This window comes from Bos indicus, chromosome 5 (genome assembly GCF_029378745.1).
Source record: "Bos indicus isolate NIAB-ARS_2022 breed Sahiwal x Tharparkar chromosome 5, NIAB-ARS_B.indTharparkar_mat_pri_1.0, whole genome shotgun sequence".
Taxonomy (NCBI): Eukaryota; Metazoa; Chordata; class Mammalia; order Artiodactyla; family Bovidae; genus Bos; species Bos indicus.
The window spans coordinates 36676226-36698663 of NC_091764.1; the positions used below are offsets into that span (position 1 = coordinate 36676226).

The following is a 22438-nucleotide window of genomic DNA, read 5'->3' on the forward strand; positions in this document are numbered from 1 at the left end:
ACCTGTTCATCAGTTAGGTTTTGTCCACATCTTCAGGCCCCTGTCCACTCCTCCCAAACCATTGTCTTCCCCACCTCCTTTCCACGTCCAGCCAGAACCCTCTGCTAATCATATCAACAACTCTTTCCCTAGAACTTTCCATTTGTTTTCCATCCTTTGTTTCTAATACAGCAAGCCTGAGCATTCCCCAACCAGATGAATCACTCAAATTCTGTGCCAGGTAACAGAACTCTCACAGAGAAAGCTGCGCCACTATTCAGATTGCTGTCATTGAAATTTATAGTGACTAACCACCACAGCCCTTGGCAATCATCAGTAAACCCTGTCCTAGTCAGTTCACATCCACATTCCCTACTGTAACTCTTTCAAACGTTGACCACTTTCTGGGATAAGAATCCACCTTCCCATGCATGGGACATGGGTTTGATCCCTGGTAAGGCAACCAAGATCCCACATGCCTCTGGGTAACAAAGCCAGCCCATGAGGGACAACTAGAGAGAAGCCCACGCACTAAGACCTAATGCAGCCAAATAAATAAATAAGATTTCTTAAAAAAAAAAAAAATGCTGACCACTTTCTTAAGCCCTTGTTCATCAATCCCTCTATCTTTATCGTAAGCTCTTCCTTCCTCATAGTGAAACAGAAATCTCGAGGTGGGAGGACACTCCCCTCCCCACTCCTCTGCCTCAAATATACCTACTAGAGTATCAACCTTGATCTCACTCATGATTATCTCTGAGGAACTAAGTCTCTCTTACTGTCCTAAGACCACTATTTGTGCCTGGGTCCTAAGTCACAAACCAAAGAAACCTTCAGAGATACTGTCTTCCTTCTATATCTTTACCTGTGCTTCAATCTAACTTCTTCCCCCACAACGACAAGCAGGTCAATTAATCTCACCTCTCAAAACCACCATCACCTGAAATAAAAACAAAATCTCCCCTTGGCCCCTTTTCCAGTTTTAGCTACTTCCCATTTCCTCATCAAATTTCTTGAAACCACATATTTTATAATAAATATAAAAGATATACATTTTCTATGTTTATGTAATAGAAACAGATGGCTACAGTTTGAGGAGTAGAGATTGAGAAGAATATACATGTAACATTATGTGTATATAGGTACATATATTTTTGTTTATTTCCTAAACCACTGCCATCTGTTTCTAACCAAACTTCTAGACTGAAAATAACCACACTGTTACCTATGATCTTATAATTGCTAAATTCAAAGTTTCATTGCTAAATTGTCTTCCTAATTGACCCAGGAGCATTTAAAACTTTATTTCCCCCCACAGCACTTACCACCTCTTTGCATTTTATACATTTATTTGATTAGAACATTTCTCCCTTCTGTAGAATGTGTTTATGAGGGTAGATACACTGCGTTTTCGATTCAGAGTCTAGAATAGTGCCTGGCATAATAAGTAACCAATGAATTTGTTGAATAAATAGTACCCACCTCCTGGCCAAAATAGTTTGGACCAGAGGTAGGAACCACATCCAAACTGAGTCAACTTTGTTTAAACCTAAGAGTTTAAACTCGGGGACAAGAGTCAAGACATTCTAAGTGGATATAAACTGACCTTAAGGGTGAAAAGAAAAGAAAGCAGATATGATAGAGAAGTTGAGACAAAGAACATCCTTTGTCTCATCATCCAGATAGAATTCAAGCCTCGTTTCCATTTATCCCAATTATCAAAACAAATTCTATCCCTGGTCTCTGTGAAATATCCCAAAATCCATATAGTAAGTTATTTTTAAACATAAACTAATTTAGTCTCTTATTCTGTTGCTTACTACCAAGAGATTCCTTACTATAATAGTGGTCTCTGGTTGACCAGGATGCTCAAAATAAACATCTAGAACCAATGTTCAAAATTACAAAAACAAAAAGGAAAGAAATGAAAGTAACAAGTTAGAGTTCCCATTCTAATTCCCTGAATGAACAATAGGTGTAAATATATGGGCAATGGTTAGCCTACTTTAATGATACGGAATCATTCTGTTTATGATTTACAAACCCTTTATGACATTACACTTAGGTACTACTTCTGGGAAAAGAGCTATTTACACATCTTCCTGAAGTAAGATTTCACACATTCATTTTAGATGTAACAACTTTTTTTAAAAAATTAAGTTTAGAACTAATTTTATCTCATGCTAATATTCCTCAGGCAATAGACAAGTACACCATAGACAAGTACAGGGAATATCTGAAGAACCAGAGCTACCAGAGCACACAGCAAATTAACGCTGGAAGGCAAATGAAATGCATTCTAAACCGGCATTTAGAAATAACAACGCTCTATCTTGGAGAATAGAATTTAATAATTACCTACATTACATTTCATGGGTACTTACCAAACAAACGCCGATGGAATAGAAATTTGCCAGCTATTAGTCCTATGAGAATGGCAAGTAGCCATAGAAGCACCTTCAGAAGCCTCCAGCCAACTCCTCGAGGATATTTATTTGTTACAAACGAAAAACAGTTTCCAACAACAATAACATTGGCTTCTGTTTGGCTGTGAGAAACTGGGTCCTCCGCAAATATTAAGAAGTTAAAGAAGATCACCAAGTAAGCCACGATCATGCGAGACCAGGGGTGCTGGAAATAATAACGGAAGTCTTTACCCATCCTTCAAAACTTCACTTCCACGGTTCACCTGCAGAGAAAAGATACACGGCGTTAGAGCAAAAAACAAGTAGTCCCTCTCTTTCTGTTACCCGTTCAGATTCACAACAACTCAACAAAGAGGGATTTGGAAAAGATCAATTCCTAGTTATGGTACCAAGACAAGTCTGAGACTGAGAACAGTAAGTACTGTCCCTTCCCTGTTACCTCATCATACTTCTGATCAAATGAGGACTTAGGGAAGTAAAAGAGTAGGGAGAGAGAAAGGGATATGAGAGGGCAGACTGTGGTCTGAAATTGGAATGATGACTCTTCCTATTTTAGATAATCATTTTTATGTTTTAATCATAAAACAGATCATTTAAAAATTAAACACAGAGGTAAACTGATCACCAACTAACGAAAAATAAATATCCTCTTCTACCCAAATCCTTCTCCTTGGAGTTAAGATCCCTTAATAATTTTGTGCCTATACTTTCAGATCTTCTTTTTTTTTTTAACATTGAAAAATGTGTGCACATGTACAGACTTTTATAAAAATGTTCAGTCTTCTTTGTCAAATAATTTCAGCACAGAATAAGTTTCATGAAATAGCTAAGTCTATGGCAGAGTAGTTGCAGGCAGGAGAACTTGGGGAACTCTGCTTGTGTGAACTGAGAAGGAAGGCAAAGATTTCGCAGAGGAAGACAAACTCAAATTGGAGTTTGGAAGATCTATAGAATTTTTTTCCCAGCGAAGAATGCACATATGCTTAACCTAGGTGCATGCAAGGGCCTAGAGGCACTGCAAAATATGTAACATGCCTAAAGAGCAAGGCCCTAACACAGACGTGTACTTCAAGTACAGAAGCTTTCTTAAAATGCTGATACTCAGGCCCCACCCCTAAATCTTGCTCAGCTCCTCTGTTTTTCCTCTTTGGGGGCCAGTCTGCCCATAGGAACAAAAGCCTTTCTAGGTCCTCCAGGGCTGGGTATGGGTGACTAATTTATCTAATTCTGGGGTTCAGTCTTGGTGAGCCCATATGGTGCTCACACTAAGCTGTAACTCTTTTCTTATTCAGCAATAAAGCTGATTAAATTTAGGATAATAATAAAATTCTCATTTTACACGTAGCTAAAGATACAAAGATCAAGTCACAAGCCTGAATTAACTTGAAGTTAACGGAAAATCTGAGAATAGGCTCCAAGGCTGCCTCCCAAGTTCCAGTCCAACATTCTGGGCAGATGAATATCAATTAAGACCACAAACTAAGCTAATGAAGACTTGGCTTAATTATTTAGAAAAGTTATGGAAACACACAAAAAGACTGGCAGTAAAATTTAGCAACACAGACAGTCATTGTGCCTTCTATTCATAAAACTTTTAACCAATTTCCTTCTTCATAAATACTCTGAAATATCTGTTCTTAGGGGCTGGAGTTCAGATCACTAAGGGATGGCATTTTTTTTTTTTTTCACATTCATCACCCAGTTATAGACCTACATTGTTCTCACACCAAAGAATGTAGATAAAAGTAGTTAAGAACAAAGACAAACATCATGCATTTTCACAGTATTCAATACGCAAGAATGCCAGAAGGGGCCAGCTGTCAACTCAATTTCATGCAAAATCTTTGGAAGTGTCCAAAGACCACTTTTAGAAGAGAATACACAGAAACACCTCAAGGCCAATGAGTCCTGAAGCAGAAACAGTTGCTATATGCCCATCAGAACTGTACAGGGCTGTCAGCTAAGAAGTTAGTTTCTCTGAAACTTCTACCAGTGAGGAATTCTGGTGTGGTTCCCCCATCAACTCCCTTCACCACCCACACACAAGCAAGGCAGCCGCATGTAGACAACTAAATACATATAACTCTGACTCATTTTTAAATAAGTGTTTTGTGGAAAGTAGGCATATATTTATTTTATTGTTGTTATTTTTAACTTCAGAATCTTGCTTTGTGGGCTCTGTAATTTCCACATGTCCAAACTGAGTTATAACATTCAAAAAAATTTGGAGGTAGCTGTTCCTCTCCAATATTTATATTGTTTCAAGAGAGAACTGTAGTACTGAACAACAACCCTGCCTTAGTACAGGTCCCAACTCCCACAGCCATGCTATGCATGCTACTACCACTCCCTTATGAATGATAAGAAAACAAAGAAGGGACTTCCCTGGTGCTCCAGTGGTTGGGAGTCCACCAGCCAATGCAGGGGACGTGGGTTAGATCCTCGTTTGGGAAGATTCCACAGTTAAGCCCATGAGCCACAACTACTGAAGCCTGTGTGCCTAGAGCCTGCGCTCTGCAACAAGAGAAGCCACCGCAACTAGAAGCCTGCATGCTGCAATGAAGAGCAGCCCGCTTACCGCAAGTGGAGAAAGGCTGTGCACAGCAACAAAGATCCAGTGTGGCCACTAATAGATTCATATTATAATAATAATAACAGAAAACAACGGAACAGAGCAGGTGCTGCCTATTTAATTAACAGATTCATGAGCAGAAGAGCCGGGACTTGAATCAAAAGCCATTCCTGGCCCTTGATTTCTCTAATACACCCCAACAAATCTGGAAATGTTTCAAAAAATATTTCCAATCATGTTTACAGCTTAGTCTTCATTTCCTCTAACAGATTCATTGACTTAGACACTAGCCGAGTGAATAGGATAATCTGGTCTTATTCTTTTATGGTAAACATGTTTACATATTCTTGTCTCATACTCCAAAGTGGAATCAATGTCTCCTAGTGGGCCCCAAATTTCAAAACTTACATAACCTGAACAACAGCGCTCATCTCCGCTTCCTGACTCCCTACGTGAGGAGGCTGACAAAAGTTTGCCTAGTGATACCAGCCTGTTGTCCAGACCACCAAAACTGCTTTCCCCTCTGTACTTCCCATAAAGCATTCTGATGATCAGTACAAACGTTCGGTGACTGTACTGTTAACCCAGGATTGAGGCTGTTCAAACTGACTATGCTACAGGGTATACGCAGTCTAAAAACATTTTAACTTTTTAAAATTCAATTCTGCTCCCATATTGAGCTTTTATCTTAAGTAAAAGTGCTTTTATCTTAGCACTTAGCAGATCATAGTAAAATTATCTGTTTATGTATTTGTCTCCCTCTCTAGATCACAAAGTCCCCAGGGAAAGGGCTGTTTACTTTCAGGGCATAGCACAGTGCTGGCCTCATAGTAGGCAACCAAAAAACTGGATAAACTGAGTGGAACTACAAAAGAGAAGCCCCCTTGTATAAATGAGATGAGAAGAAGGCAGAGCAACCTGCCATTCCTTCCACTAAGGAAAGGGAAGAGCAGCTGAATCCAAAGACTTCAAGGATGATGGGCCAGTAACAAGCACTGATACACCCTCAACCCCATCCCTACAGCTACCATCCCATTTCAGCACCAGGTTCCGCACTGTTCTCATTATTACTAAGGCTAACATTTATTAAAGACCTACCACTTTGCAGACACTATGCTAAAGGGCTTTACAAACATCTCATTCAAATTTCATAGCAACCTAATGAAGAGATACTCTATCGGAAGCAATGTTTAAACTGAGTTTAGTAGCTTACATCAAAGAACAGAACAAGCCTACGCCAGAGCCAGGATTCAAATTCAAGCCAAGTGCCTTCAACATTCTATACTACATCTTCTCCACACAAAGTCATAGATTCCAAAATCTTGCCTTCTTTCATGTTGTTTAGAAAGTTCCTAATAATAAAGCCAATTGACATAAAAGATTCATACTGCTTCTAAGATAAATGAATCTACTACTACTATTCAAACTGACTTGATACCATGATTGGAAAGAACTGGGATCATGTGACTGACCAGGATTGCTCTAATTTTTTTCCTTCTCCTTTGAGCATCAGTATAAGTAGTTGAGTTGATCTGATTGTCCTTTTGCAATGCATCACTGACATTCATTCTGATTTTCCAACTCTACTTATACAGAACACTGCACCTCTGAGAAATGGACTAATTCACACTATTCAATTTCCTCTCATAATAATAAAATCATGAGCTAGATGCCACCATCAGTATCTTTCAAGCCACTGCTTTCACCAACAGCAGTGACAGGCTGAAACTTTATTCCCTGCCTGATAATCCACAGGCCTTCAGTCACGGTTTATACACTAGAGGGACTGGTATCTGGCGTAGATATCAGAAATGTAATGCGTTTTACTACAAGCCAATATTTTACCTGGTGAAGTAAAGCGAAAGTGTTAGTTGCTCAGTTGTGTACGACTCTTTGGATCCCATGAACTGTAACCCTCTAGGCTCCTCTGTCTATGGAATTCTCCAGGCAGGAATCCTGGAGTGGGTAGCCATTTCCTTCTCCAGGGATCTTCTCAACCCAGGGACTGAACTTGGGTCACCTGCATTGCAGGCAGATTCTTTACCATCTGAGCCACCAGGGAAGCCCCATTTCACCTGGTACTCACAGCTAAGAATGGAAAAATGGAAAGTAGGTAATTACATGCGAGTTGGGAGGAGGAGCTCAGGAAAGGACGTCTGGGACAGACATAGAGACGTATCAGTAGTTCTGTGTGGCTGGAACACAGAGCACTTGGGGGTACCCTCGGATAGTTAAGGATAATCTGGGGCTATTTTAAGGAAGATTACACAAAAGTAATGTTCTTTATTTTACTGATTGGAGACTATAGAATCAAAGTTTTCAAAGCAGAAGAGCAGTACAGTTGCTTGCAGCAGGGTTTTGAAAGATTTCTCTGCCTACTTGGAAAAAGACAAACTGCTAAGAGGCATGATGAAAATGGCAACGCTAGCTGGGAGGCAACTCCAACAGTTTACATTAAAGATAAGCAAGTATTGGACCAGGGGAACATCAAAGCCCTGCTAATTGTTTTAATCATTTACTTGATTGGACCAAAGCACCCTGCCTTCCTTACTTACTGGGGTTTTTCCAAATAAGTGAAAATCTCAAGGACTTCAAGAGTACAAATTTCATGTTTCCCTCAGCAGGAACCCTGGCTCAGGTTATGCTTTATGCATAATGACAAGTATGAGCAAGATGGAGTGTATCACTTTCATTAAAAAAAAAAAAAAGTACAAGTTCATATGGCAAAGTCCTTGATGAACTAAAAAATTATGCTATACAAAAGACATTATTACTAGTGAAGTGCCCCCAAGGTCCAGCTCTGCTAATGCAGGTCTTAGCATCTAGTGATACCTAACCAGGTAATATGAACATCATTTGCACTGAGCAGCACTGTGCTAGGATTAAAAAAAAAGAATTTCTCCAAATGTTTTGAAGCTCCTTGGTATTTATGTCTCAAAATTCACCTGGAACTCTTCTTAACTCTTGTCAAAGGGCTTATTAAAGATGACTGTGCCTGTACCCTGCCAAAAGTGTGAACTTTATTTCAGCACCTTGAATCTAATTTCTTGAAAAATAATTGTTAAAAAGATTTCTTGTACTTTGTTTTTTGTGGTATGCACTTTGTGCTTCAGACAGCTGTGTGTGGGATACTTCTTGGCTGTTTTAGTACAAGACAAAGTTAAAGGTTATTTACTTCAGTTACCTAGCTATAGTATTATATTAATGTATGTAAAGCTCTTTGCAGTTGACAGAACACTGTTTATTGATATAATCGTTTCATTTACTCCCTGGGAAATAATCACTTCAAAAATTGCCTATCAAAAGGGCAGACAGAGCTTTAAATTATTTAATACTATTTCCTTAAAAGATAAACAACAACAGCCTATGTTTATATCACATTTTACCTCTTAATGTTTTTATCAGGTGAAGTCACATCATTAGAAAGACTTTACACAAACAATCAAAAGCATCAGGAAGGCAAAATAAATGGTGATGGGAGAAATATGGTCCATTTCTACCTGACCTGCTGCTGCTGCTGCTAAGTCACTTCAGTGGTATCCGACTCTGTGCGACCCCACAGACGGCAGCCCACCAGGCTCCCCCGTCCCTGGGATTCTCCAGGCAAGAACACTGGAGTGGGTTGACATTTCCTTCTCCAATGCATGAAAGGGAAAAGTGAAAGTGAAGTCGCTCAGTCGTGTCGGACTCTTAGCAACCCCATGGACTGCAGCTTACCAGGCTCCTCCGTCCATGGGATTTTCCAGGCAAGAGTACTGGAGTGGGGTGCCATTGCCTTCTCTGTGCTACCCACTAGCAAATCCTTAACCACTCTGAGATTCCACTTCTTCACCAGGAGAATCCTAATGAAAATACTTTCCTCACAGGGTAGTAGTGGAGACTAAAGGATATTTCATTTGTAAGTGCCTGGTCAGTTTCAGACATTGCCTTATCTGAGGACCACTATTAAAATGCAAGTGACTCCTGGTCATTCCCATTAAACATGAGCATGGAAATAACATCAACTCTATATTATATTTACTAAGTGGTTTTTATATGCTATTCTCAGTGTCTCGGGATTTTACTATAACACAAGGATGAATATCATCCTATTTTAACAAATATTGAAAATGAGGCTCAGAAAGCTCAAGCTACTTGTCCAAAATAATATATAGAAAGTGGTGAAGTCCAGATTTGCTAATTCCATACTAATTCCATAATTTCATCATTCACTTGTTCACTATTCACTATTCACATATTCACTGTTGCATATTTGTGCCAAGCACTGGCCTACATGTGAAGGTTACTAACAAACAACACCCCTGTTGCCTTGAACCTTAGGATCTAGATTGAGAGAAAAAGACATTAAACAGAGAAAAATGAAACAGACAGTATTTTAGAAAGTTATAAGTTGATGGAGAAAATGAAAAGTTAACATGGGTGTCAGGGACGTTAAGACGGTCTCACTATAAGGTGACAGTTGCAGACGTGAAAGAAGGAAGTAGAGCAAGCAGACATCTGAGGAAAGAATGATCCAGACAAAGGGAAAGGCCTGAGCTGCACATGATTAGTGCATTTAAGGAAAAGCCAGGAGGCTAGTGTGACTGGACAGCATGTGTGTGCAGGGGAGTACAAAGGGACTAGAGATCTGGGAGACAGTATCATGATCAGGCCTCGAGGCCATCCTACCACATGGGCTTCGCTCTGTGCAAATGGGGGACAGAAGAGTGACGCAATCTGACCTGATACTTGGAAATGTACCAGATTCTGGATACATTTAAAAAAGAAGAGATGACAAGATGCACTGATGGACCGGATATGGACATGACCTGACAAACCCCAGAATGGATTTGCCATTTCCTGAGATGGGAATGCATTTCCTGAGATGAATACCTCTGGAACAGATATAGGCAACATAATAACTAACATTTTAGAGTGCTTTTTATATTTGGGGCTCTTGGCAAGTACTTTTCATGCATTATCTCAATCAGCCCTTAGACCTAACCTTTGGATTTACCAGTGAAGAAACAGAGTTTTTAAAAGGTTATCTGCCCAAGGTCATACAGCTACCAACTGGGGGAAGCAAGCAGAATCACCTCTTTATGACCCCAAAGTCAATACTCTTAATTATTATGTATTTCCTACACTGAAAAGGATAACCTAAAAAGTTCCAATGGGAAGGAAGCAAGGGTAAGAACTAGGTGGTGACTTATACCTATGGGGCACTCAAAAAATCTTTGCTGATGGATGAATAAGTGAAAAAGTAAATGTGTGGATAACAGTTGGGTAACAGACCAGACTTGTGTGAGGGGGAAAAAAAAGCACTGAAGATTCTATACCAGACAGAGCAGACTCTTGATAATGGGATATCCAAGTCTGTAAAAAGAAAAATGGCAGAAGGTGAGAAAACCAAATATATATATTTGCCTGGACCAGTCCTGAGGTAAAAATAGGTCTTAGTTTACTATTTAAATTGTTGGATGAAAAGGCAAGCATGAGGAAATGACATAGTATTTTACATAATGCAAGTGTTTAATACAGGTTTTAAAAATACAAAGAGCAATAATAACAGAAGTAAAGTTGGAACTTCTCATTTTTTAGTCCAATACAAGAGACCACACAGCCTTTTAAATAAAAAGCAACCTTTTAAGTCAATCAATGAAACCACTATAAGTGGCTTTGCACAGATATCGGGTCTGTACTTGTGGTACCCTAGCTAATTTAGAGGATCACATCCATAAATCACTTCCTAGACTTTCTCTTCACATTGTTCCAATATTTAAATTACTTTTTTTCCTTGTTATCACCCTCCAGTCTTTGGGATAACAAAGCACTGAACCAATGCAAGTTTTTAAAATAGAAAACCTGAAAGCAGAGCAGGTCTGAGGTTCCCTCTAAACATGACATTAGCCAACTTTCCCATCAAAACGGCCTCTTCATGTCCTAAGTCGAAAAATCATCAACAATTAATTCTTTTAAAATATTTAGACTTTCTCTTCAGTGACGTGTTGATAAAGAATTGTCATGATCATATTCCAGACACAACGCCAAAAAAAGTAAGAGTTAATGAATAAAATAAAATCTACTCATATCTGAAATTGCTTTTTAACTGACCGACAATATGAAGAAGCAAATTAAATACAATAAACAAGTACTGGTTTCTGAATATAAGGCTCAGATGAAGGTGGAGTGGAGTGAGAATAAGTATCTGAGTCAAAATGTCAAAATCCCTAATAACCTTTAAAGTACGAAGATTGGGGAAGGAAGAATAGAGTTAGAGAGTATAAACATGATAAAAATTCAGTGTTTTACAACAGAAATAGCTCTTACAGGGACTCCACTACGCTTTATACTCAATAAACTGGAAGAACTTTATTCTGAAGACGAAACAAAATTCTGAAATCTTCCTAGAAGTTCTTCTCTGGATTTCAAACAATGTATCATTTATAACTAGAGGGAAAACACATTTATTCAATGTACTTTAACTCAAAAAACACTTTGTTGATCATGAGACTTCTATCTACACATAAATACTAAAACAAGCATGTGATGTTTACTAGCATCTCTCTCATACACACACACTCGCTTATTGTTCCACAGCGGGTAGAACGAATAAGGGAGCCAATGTGGACCCACATGGGTCAAACACACTTGTGGGCCTCCGGCATTTTCAGAAGTAGGAATAGATAAATAGCTTTATTAATCATGATGAAGGTGGTAAACACTCAAAGGTGCTCAAGTTTTGTGCGGTCTGGGGGGTTTTGTTTTTAAGGAGAACAGTCCTGAACTACAACCTGTTAATTTAATTAACGCACAATACTGGAGCTTTCACTCTGTTCGCATCCCAGGAATCACTGAAGCGAGGAAAGTTCGCCGTCCATCCTGGTGACGTCCCTCACCCCCCGGAGCCCGGGAGTTTGAGAGTACCCCCTCCCCAGCCCTCCCCCGAGCCTCCTCCGCCCTTTCTCAGGAGGCAGGTGCGCGCTCCCCTCCCGGCTACTTCACCGACCCCTCGGCGCGCCAGCCCCGGGAAGGAAGGAGAGGAGGCGCGGGGCAGCCGGCCGGGGGCCGCGGCCGGGGCCGCAGTCGCGCGCAGGGACGAGGAGGCGGCGCGGCTGCGGGCGGCCGGGCCGGGAGGGCTTCGCAGCGGCGAGACTGACAGGCGGGGTAGGCGCGCCGGGCGCCCGGGCCGCGTACTCACCGAGGGGGCCGCGCGGACTCTGGGCGTCCGCACTCGGGAGACCCGGTGGAGCGAAGCCCTCTGCCGCGCTCGCGGCCTCTCTGGGAAGCGCGGCGAGACCGGCCAGCGGCGTCGCTGCCGCGGCTGCTGTCACCGAGCTATAAATACTGGCTCGGCCCACACCCGCCGCCGCCTACGCCAGGCGCCCTCCGCAAAGTCCGCCGGCCGCGGGCCGGGCAGCCAGAGCCGGAGCGCGAGGGCGACGGCGCCGCGCCGATGACTGCGCCGGCTCCAGCTGTGCGGCAGCCTCCGCAGCTGGAGGCATGGCCTCCCGCCGCCCCTGCCCCCGCCCTCCCCCTCCCGTTCCCTCCCCTGGCGCCCGCGCCGCGGGCCGAGCGCCTGGGCCGAGCTGCCCGGCCCGGCCCTCCTCTGCAGAGAGCGCGGCGGCGAGCGGGGGCCGACTTTGGTACCCAGAGCAGTGCGGGTGGCGGCCGGGGGCAGCCGCGCTCCAGCCTAACCTGTCAGCAGCAGTCCCTTCCCGGGGGAATCGGAGATTTCTTATAAAACCCACCATCCTGTGGAGAACCAATGAGGTTCCCAGGTGGAACGTCCTCTTAAGAGCTGCAAACTTTCTAAAGCAGTCAGGTCACAGGGCATCCTTTCTGCTTTTGTCTGTTGGTGTGGAGGAGTGGGGATGGGGAGAGACAGAGACCACAAGGATGTGACAAAGTCTCAAACTTACTTTCCAGCTTGTCTGGTTTCTCTCTCTTGCTCTCTCTCTCTTACACACACACACACACACACACACACACACACACACACACACACACACACACAAAGGCTAATATATTCAAACATGCATACACATGTTTATAAGCACGCATACATTCATACAAACATAGAAATGAACAGATAAATGTACACATGCATACATATATATTCATATATATACACATATAAATGCATAGGCACATTTACACACACATGTATACAGAAGCACACACAAGCACAATTTTTAACGGTTTTGCAGCCTGAAGCTCAGAAAACTAACATTCTGTGGTGCTTAAATGATTCACTTGCAGCATGCAGGAGGAAGACCCCCTTACCACATTTGACCGGTTCCTTTCTTCTTTCCTACTGTATGTACGTGTGGCCTTTGTTTCTCTCCCTACCCAATAACAATTGCTACCTCAGTTTACAGGTTGCTTATAATGTATTAAAAGCTGCTGTCAGGGATACTGATATTCTATGCTAATGGAAGTGATCACTAGTTTGTCTAGTCAAATGGAAAATGGGACAATTTATAGCTACTTCCCAGAGAAGGCAACGGCAACCCACTCCAGTACTCTTGCCTGGAAAATCCCATGGAAGGAGGAGCCTGGTAGGCTACAGTCCATGGGGTCGCTAAGGGTCCCACACGACTGAGCGACTTCACTTTCACTTTTCACTTTCATGCATTGGAGAAGGAAATGTCAACCCACTCCAGTGTTCTTCCCTGGAGAATCCCAGGGACGACAGAACCTGGTGGGCTGCCGTCTATCCGGTCGCACAGGGTCAGACACAACTGAAGCAACTTAGCAGCAGCAGCAGCATAGCTACTTCCAGTAGCAAACTTGGGAGGAGAATAGCCTCTCTCCTGGACTATCAGCATGATTCAGGAATTGATTGGGCAGCAAGAGGGAGAGCTGAGATGTCAGCAGATTTTGAAATGGGATAGAGAGAGCCATTCCCAAGTCCTGCAGTGTAGCTAGCGTACACAGGGTTCACTGGGCGTCCACTACCATACTTCTCACTGTTTGACATGTGTTCTGCTTCTAAGAATGAACACATAAACCCCCATTGTAATCAGTTTGTGATCATCTTATTGAACTCTCAGCATAGTGAAGCTTTCACAAGTTTCCCCAGGAATAGCTGTTTCCTATGCTTGCACTTTGTACATTTTACTGTGACATTTTTACATGTGCTGTACTTTTTTATGTCTTTACCTCCCCCATTAAGCTATAAATGCTTTTGAGGGCAGAGACTAAATCTTACCATTGCATCCTCAATACTGAACATACCGAGTTATGGTAATGGCTCAATAAATAGCAGATTAATTCCACAGTTTAACCATTCGAGTCTACCATCCTTTTATATTTAAAAAAAAAAAAAAAAAAACTTGTTAAACCATGTAACTAATTAACATGAGCTCCATATGCTGTATCTGGTGCTTCCCAGGTGGCAAAGAGGTAAAGAATCCTCCTGCCAATGCAGGAGACACAGAAATACGGGTTCAATCCCTGGGGAAGGAAGATCCCCTGAAGTAGGAAATGACAACCCACTCCAATATTCTCAACCTGGGAAATTCCATGGACAGAGGAGGTTGGTTGGTTACAGTACATGGGGCTGCAAAGAGTCAGACATGACTGAACAACTGAGCACACACACCATATGCTATATATACATATATATATATGCCACTGTACCAGCAGGAAAGTCCTATATTTTAACTACAGTTGATTTATAATATTATATTAGTTTCAGATGTGCAGCATAGTGATTCAATATTTTTATAGATTATACTCTATTTAAAGTTGTTATAAACTAAGGGCTATATTTCCCTGTGCTGTACAATATATATTTTAGCTTATTTATTTTATAAGGTATAAACATACTAGTTTATACGTCTTAATTTCCTACCCAATGTTGCCCTTCCCTCCACCCCTCTCCCCACTGGTAATCACTAGTTTTTTCTCTATATCTTTGAGGCATTGTTACATTCATCCGTTTGCTTTATTTTTTAGATTCCACTCCATGTAGGGGTGACAACATACAATATTTGTTTTTGTTTGACTTATTTCACTAAGCATAATACCCTTCTAGGTCCACCCACGCTATTGCAAATGGCAGAAATGTTTTTTTTTTTTTTAATAGCTGAGTAGTTTACTGTTGTAAATATATACCACATCTTCTTTATCTGTTGATGGACACTTAGGTTGCTTCCATATATATCTAGGCTATTGTAAATAATGCTGCTATGAACATTGGGTTTCCCTGGTGGCTCAGATTGTAAAGGATCTGCCTGCAGTGTGGGAGACCTCGGTTCGATCCCTGGGTTGGGAAGATCCCCTGGAGGAGGGCATGGCAACTCGCTCCGGGATTCTTGCCTGGAGAATCCCCAAGGACAGAGGAGCCTGGCAGGCTGCAGTCCATGGGATTGTAAAGAGTCTGACATGACTGAGCGACTAAGCATGCACATGAACACTGGGGTATATGTAACTTTTGAATCCATGTTTTTGCTTTCTTCAGATACATACCCAGGAGTGGGATTAATGGATCATATGCTAATTTTCTTTTTAGGTTGTTTTTTGTTTTGAGGAACTGTTTACTATAGTAGCTGCACTGATTTCATTCCCACCCATGGTGTAATAGAGTTCCCTTTTCTCCTTATCTTCACCATGTGTTATGTTTTCCTTACATCTTCATTTAGAGCAAGAAGTCTTCAATCAATTAAAACTGGAAAATCTTAAAACTTCAAGAACTGTGCAGCATAATACTGAGGCCTGTGGCTTATTAACTACCCCACCCCCCAAAAACAAGCCAAATGAAAACAAAAGGCACCTTTCCTATCCCTGAAAGATAGTGTGTACAACTCGTTGTATTTCAAAGGAGAATGAGGTGAAAATCATTGAGCAACTTCTCTTCAGATTACTTGAAAGAGAGAACTTGCTCCACTCTATGACTGGTTAAATTACACAGGTGTCTACTAGAATGAACTTCAGTTAATCAGAACTGAAATGTCTGGCCCCTTTACATGGTGCTGTTACCCTACCTTTAGATCCCTATCTTCTTAACATATGGTCTGGCTTCCTTTAATAATAATTTTAAGAATAAGCTTAACCAATATTTACTAGTTGTTCTTAACTGAGAGGTCTCAAGTTTTAAAGAATACAGTTCTCCAGAACCACTTCAAGGCAAAATATTGAAATGAGCAGGATTTTCTTCAATAACAATGTTCCCTCTTTACCACTGATCAAGAGGCTTGTGTCCTTTGCTTTGGTAAGCCAGGGTCTTACCTGGCAGGCTCAAACCTGCCTACAAGGGTCTTACCCACCCAGGATCTCCAGTTCAGCCCTAACAACCAGACAGGGCAATAGCCTCTACATTTGATCTTTCTCACAATAACATGCAACAATAAAAGCCTGATTTATTGACGGCTTATTGTGCACCACACCCATTTCATGTATTAAAATGTTAAAATCTCTGCAACAGGCCTGTGAGATAGATAGCTGCTGTTAGTTTCACTTCCAAGTTTACCTTTGAGGAAAGATACTCAAAAAGACTGAGCAGTTCATACAGGATCTCATGACTAGTCCAAGTGGTGGAGTAAGGATCAGAAACCAGTCAACAGATCTCATCAGCCCACATTTCAGTCTCTCATCTTATACTTCCTCCTGTGTATCTCAAAAGGGATATGGGTTTTTACAGTTAGAGATCTGGAATAGGGACTATTGGTGTTGAATCTGGTTCCACTACAACCCTAGCCACACCCTGAGCAAATTGCTACTATAAAATTACAGTAAGAATCCCTATTGCTTCTTTTCTTCATCATTAGGTTACTGTTATCCTTATTCTCTAGTCTCTTTCCATCCCAGTTGCTACCTACCACACAGACCTATTGGGAGTTTTAAATGCCGTAATATGTATAAGACACCTATACAATACCAGTTACATAATGGGTGCTCAATAAAGGCCATTCTTCCTTCCCATCAAACTTTATTGTGCTATGAAAACCTTCTTTCAGGTCAAAGTCTATTGGTCCAGTACACAAATGATGATTGCTTACTCATAGAAATTAATCATTTCTCTAGTGTTGGCCAGCAGTGTTTGAAAATGGTATAGACACAAGCCCCAGAAAGAAGCCAAGATGGCAGGGCTATGTATCTCCCATTAGCCCATCCATATTTTAACCAAACGACTCCATTTCTTTTTTTATAGGCAGCAAACTGACTCCAGTTTCAGACAACGTCTGGGCCATGATAGAAATAGTGGAAGTAGGAAACTCTCAAATGAAAACTCTCCAATCATCTGCCTACTCCACCTCCTCAAGCAGAGTCAACCCTGCCGATAGGCTTAAAATGTGTCTTGTTTACATATAATGTCTTTGTAAAATCCAACCGAGTGCAGAAATTAGAAGTAACCACATGAGATTATGTTTTACTGTTTACCTCATCCCATTAGACTAATAATAGAGCTATACTCCATTTGAAAAAAAAAAGAAAAAGACAAGCTCAATATACATTTCGAAATTTGGTGAAAACTTTTTATCACACCAAATGATCCTCTCTAAATGGACCTTTGAAACCAAAAGGAAACTATAGGAGGAAGCCTCTGTAATCCATACCAAGTGTACCAGGAAACCCTTTCATCAATGATTTGATGAACTCCAAGCAAAACTATTTTTAACTTCCAATAGGTCAGTCAGAATGATATTAATTGCACACTCCAAACATAAACAGCACAATTTCCTTGTTGCCAAAGAGGCAAGAATAGAAGTTTGAAGCTGATCCATAATTTTCTTCTGGTATTTAAAGGCCAGTGACTCTATTGCCAGGATTCTTCTCAGCAATCCTAACTGTGAATGTCTATCCCAGCATGCAGCATACTCTGATATATTTTAGTTAGTCCGCATGTCCTGAATTTTGCTTGGGGAAAGATGATCATCGCATGTCTACTGCTTGGACCATTAGAGCCTTTGCTGTGGGATCCTGGTTCTGCCCAGATAGTGGCAATGTGATATTAAGCCAATTACTGAACATCTCTATACATTAGTAGTACTTGCCTTATAGGCTGTTAGAGGGATTAACTAATGTGTCTTACACTTTTAACATTTGGCCTGGTTCATATTAAGTTCTCCATAAATGATCTTCTTATTATCATAATTATTTATCTCCTCCCTGCCCTGCTTATATTTCCATGGAGTTTCTTTTACCAAATGATTCACCTAGCCCCCACTTTAGCCTATTAAGGGCTTGGCAGAGGGATTTTTCTGTACAGGTTTTAAAACAAGAGTCATGCAAACAAAGCGTAGACTAGCAGTCATAGGAAGAATAGAGCTGTCACCTGCTTAGTGGCCAGCATTTGCCCTGTCTTATGCCCATCCTGAAGAATCTGCATAAATGCAGCAGTTCCTTCAAAGGGCCATTTCTTGTACGATGACAGAGAGGGTCAATTGTTTCACTGCCCACCCACTTTAGTTCTTTTTACTGCCTCTTCTTGATCTCTCCCCTCTGCCTCACACCCACTCTTACATATACAGAGGCCCTAAGAACTGACCAGCCCTTCACTTCCAGGAAGCAGCTCTTGACTGAGGTTGGGGATGACTTCATCCACAGGAATGTGACTGCTGGTTTTAAATGGCAAATTTGCCTTTGGGAAGTTTTGAGTTGACTTTCACTTTCTTCCTGCTTCATTTCTCCTAAAACAAATGGCTTTTTTTTTTTTTTTTTCTTCTTCAGACTGTTTCCAGTAGATCCACTTAGACAGGTTTCATAGACAGTCCAAGGGGGAGAGGCTAGATTTGAGGGACTTTGAAACTCTTTAGCAGCTTCAGCTGCATGCAACAAATTCTGATAAGTTCTCTTTTCTTTTTTATTCTGTTAAAATATTTTCTAATTTTCCTTGTTACAGCTTCTAGATACACCTATCATTTTAGAGTGGATATTTAATTTCCAAATACATTTTTTTAAGTATCCTTGATATTAATTTCTCATTTTGATACTACTTTCTCATTTAAATGCTTTCTTCCCTGCAATCACCCTCTGTGTTTTTTCAGCCTTCTAACTTGATTGAGGCTTTCAATAGTTAACTCAAAGATCTCTCCTGGTAAGTGTCACATTGTACTTGAAAATATGTGGGTTATTTTCAGATATCTTTTGATATTGATTTCTAACATAATTCCACAGTGATAAGAGAACAGTTTCTGTTTGATTTCAATACCTTTAGAGCATGAAATTTTTGTACCTTGTTTTATGTCCCTAGAGATGTTCCAATGTCTCCTGGTTTACAGTCTGTGGGAACTTGAACAGAATTTGTATCCTACTCTTGTGTGAAAATTGTATAAATCTTAACTATGTCGAATTGGTTCATAGTGCTTTCCAGATCTACTATATCCTTCTAATTTTCCAAATATTCATTCTATTAATTTTTGAGAGTTTGATATTGAAATTCCAACTAAAAATCTTAATTTATCTACTTAAAAATAATGGTAACATATAGTGGAATATATGTGACTATGTTCTGTATTTTCCAAGTCTCCTGTAAATGTGTTATCATAATTTAAAAAAACACGAAAGAGAAAAAAAATGAGGAAAAAAACTCTCTTGATTTCACGTAAAGTACCAAATACACCACCCAATCTATAAATCTATCCAAAGCAACTAGTCCATTAAAACACTGCAAGGTGCTGAGGTTTCAAAGATAAACACAGCATGTCTGTCTCCACAAGAAACTCATCATGTAAATAAGCAGACAAGAGATGGATTAAAATCACCATAAATACTAATGAAAGGTGACATGTGATGAAGGCCAAATGCATTCAACTTGACCATAAGGTCTATACAAATTTGAAATAGAGAAAAAAGCCATCCTTATGAATTGCTGTATCACACCAGATGGAAGAAGATGTTTGAAGCAAACACTGAAGGATAAAGAGAATTTAGATAAGCAGAAAAGGGAGAAAGAAGAAATGCCAGGCAAAGGGGAATACACAGAAACGATGCTCATTACTCATAAGGTTTGCAGTCAGTACACACTGAAGCAGAGGAGAAAGAGAGAAAAGACCAGGAGGAGAGACAGTGGGAAGAAGGGATATGGAGAAGAAGCTGGAAGAATCAGGAATGGTATGGCCCATTCACAGGAAAAGGTTGTATGGGATAGTGAATAATGTCTTTGAAGAAGTAGGGAAAGCCAGTTTGTTGAAAAAGAACTTTTCAGTTCCAGTTATTTTAGTGCTAAGAGCCTCAGGGCAGGAAGATAGGATATGGGAGAGTAAAACAAAAGATAAGAGAAATAATTAGCAGCAGGAATTTTTAAAATTAAGAAATGAAAATGATTTACTTCTGTATTTGAAGTAAATACAGAATGTAGCCATGAAATGAAAAACAGTAGCTTAACTCTGCCCATAGACTAGAAGGGCTGTTCTCCCTGCCTCCTTCCCCAACCCTCGACTGTCTCAACTTTTGGAAAAATAAGGAGGGGCTTTGCAAGCCTTTTTTTCAGTGCCTAAGTCCTCTCTTCCATCATAGCTGCTCAGCCCAGAGGCCTGCCTGGCCCACTCCTCCGAGTTTTAGGGTATCATTAAAAAGATAAGTCTGTGCAAACAATGACAGGTAAAAGTGTCACTATTTAAGGATGACATAATATTCCATATAGAGAACCCTAAAATCTCCACCCAGAAACTATTAGAGTAAATGAATTCAGTAAGGTTGCAGGATACAAGATTAATATATAGTAATCTGTTGAATTTCTGTATGTGTGTATGTGCTCAGTCACTTCAGTCATGTCTGACTCATTGCGACCATTTGGACTGTATGTAGCCCACCATGTTCCTCTGTCCATAGGATTTCTCAGGCAGAAATAGTGGAATGGGTTGCCATTTCCCTCTCCAGGGGAATCTTCTCAACCCAGGGATTGAACTCATGTCTCTTATGTCTCCTGCATTGGCATCTGGGTTCTTTACCACTAGCGCCACCTGGGAAGCCCGAATTCCTGTATACCAATAATGTAATATCAGAATGAGAAAAAAATTTTTTAATTTATTTTAAAAATCACATCAAAAAGAATAAAATATCTAGGAATAAACCAAGGAGGTGAAAGATCTATACTCTGAAAATGGTAAAACACTGATGAAGGATATTGACAATGATATACAAAATGGAAGATAACCTATGCTACTGGATTGGAAGAATTAATATTGCTAAAATGGCCATATTTCCCAAAGCAATCCATAAATTTAATGCAATCCCTATCAAAATATCCATGACATCTTTCATAGACTATAATAAACAATCCTAAAATTCACATGGATAAGAATATATGATATGCATACACAATGGGATTTTAACCATAAAAAGAATGAAATTATGCCATTTGCAGCAATGTGGATGGAGATGTAGGTTCCATCACTGGGTCAGGAAGATCCCCTGGAGTAGGAAATGGCAACCCATTCCAATATTCTTGCCTGGAAAAATCCCACAGACAGAGGAGTCTGGTGGGCTATATCCATATGGTTGCAAAGAGGTGGACACCACTGAGCAACTGAGCACGCACATCCCTTACATGGGCCTGTACACTGTAGAAGAGAATGCTGAAGCCTTATGAAGTTAGACTTTAAGATAATACTATACTCAGGGAAATAGGTTGGACAGGGAAAGACAAAAACTGTATGATATAATATATGTGGATTAAAAAGTACAAATAAATGTATATGCAAAATGGAAACAGACTCACAGACATGGAAGACAAACTTGTGGTTACCAAAGAGAAGAGGGGAGGAGAAAGGACAAATTAGGAGTATGAGGTTAACATACAAACTACTACACATAAAACATAAGCAACAAGGACATATTTTATAGCACAGGGAATTATAATCATTATCTTGTAATAACCTAAATGGAGTATAATCTGCAAAAATACTGAATCACTATGCTGTGCACATTAAACTAATATAATATTGTAAATCAACTATATTTCAATAAAAGTAATTAACTTTTTAAAAAGGATAAGTCTCACAGAAAGCATTATCTTCACTTAGTCAATCAGGTATTATGATACTTAACTTCAAAATATTGTAGACTAATTTATATGGTACAATCCACATCCTTTTATCTACAAGTAAGCAAATTACCTCCTGTCTTCATTGTATTTGTTTCTTAGGCTGCTGTGACAAATTACTACAAACGGTGGTTTAAAACAACAGATACTTACTTTCTCATAGTTCTAGGGCCCAGAACTCTGAAGTCAAGGTGCCATCTTGACTTCAGGGTCTTCTCTCTCCAAAGACTCTAGGAGAGAATGTTTTCTTACCTGAAACTTCTAGTGGTTCCTGGTGTCCCTCAGCTGGTCAGCTCTATTACTCCGATCTCTGCCTCCATCTTCATGGCATCTTCTCTCCTGTGTCTTTGTGTCCAAATCTTCCTCTCTTTTCTCTTATAAAGATACAGTCATTGGATCTTTATAAGTGAAATCTAAAAAGAAATGATACAAAATGAACTTATTTACAAAACAGATACAGACTCACAGGGTTGGAGAATGAATTTATGG

General features: G+C 40.3%; 1 protein-coding gene across 2 annotated transcripts in view; it reads right to left on the bottom strand.

Moving 5' to 3' along the window:
- TMEM117 (transmembrane protein 117) overlaps positions 1 to 22438 on the bottom strand; it is a 606406-nt gene that overhangs the window by 579355 nt on the left and 4613 nt on the right. The window contains exons 2-3 of one of the 2 annotated variants that reach the window (XM_070789240.1): positions 22202 to 22362; positions 2364 to 2668 (exon numbers count right to left, since the gene is read on the bottom strand). In XM_070789240.1, coding sequence (XP_070645341.1) covers positions 2364 to 2640 — 277 coding nt within the window. In that variant the 5' untranslated portion in view covers positions 2641 to 2668; positions 22202 to 22362. Of the gene's footprint in view, positions 1 to 2363; positions 2669 to 12157; positions 12426 to 22201; positions 22363 to 22438 lie in introns of those variants that run through there. The other variant, XM_019960751.2, reaches the window with a different exon arrangement.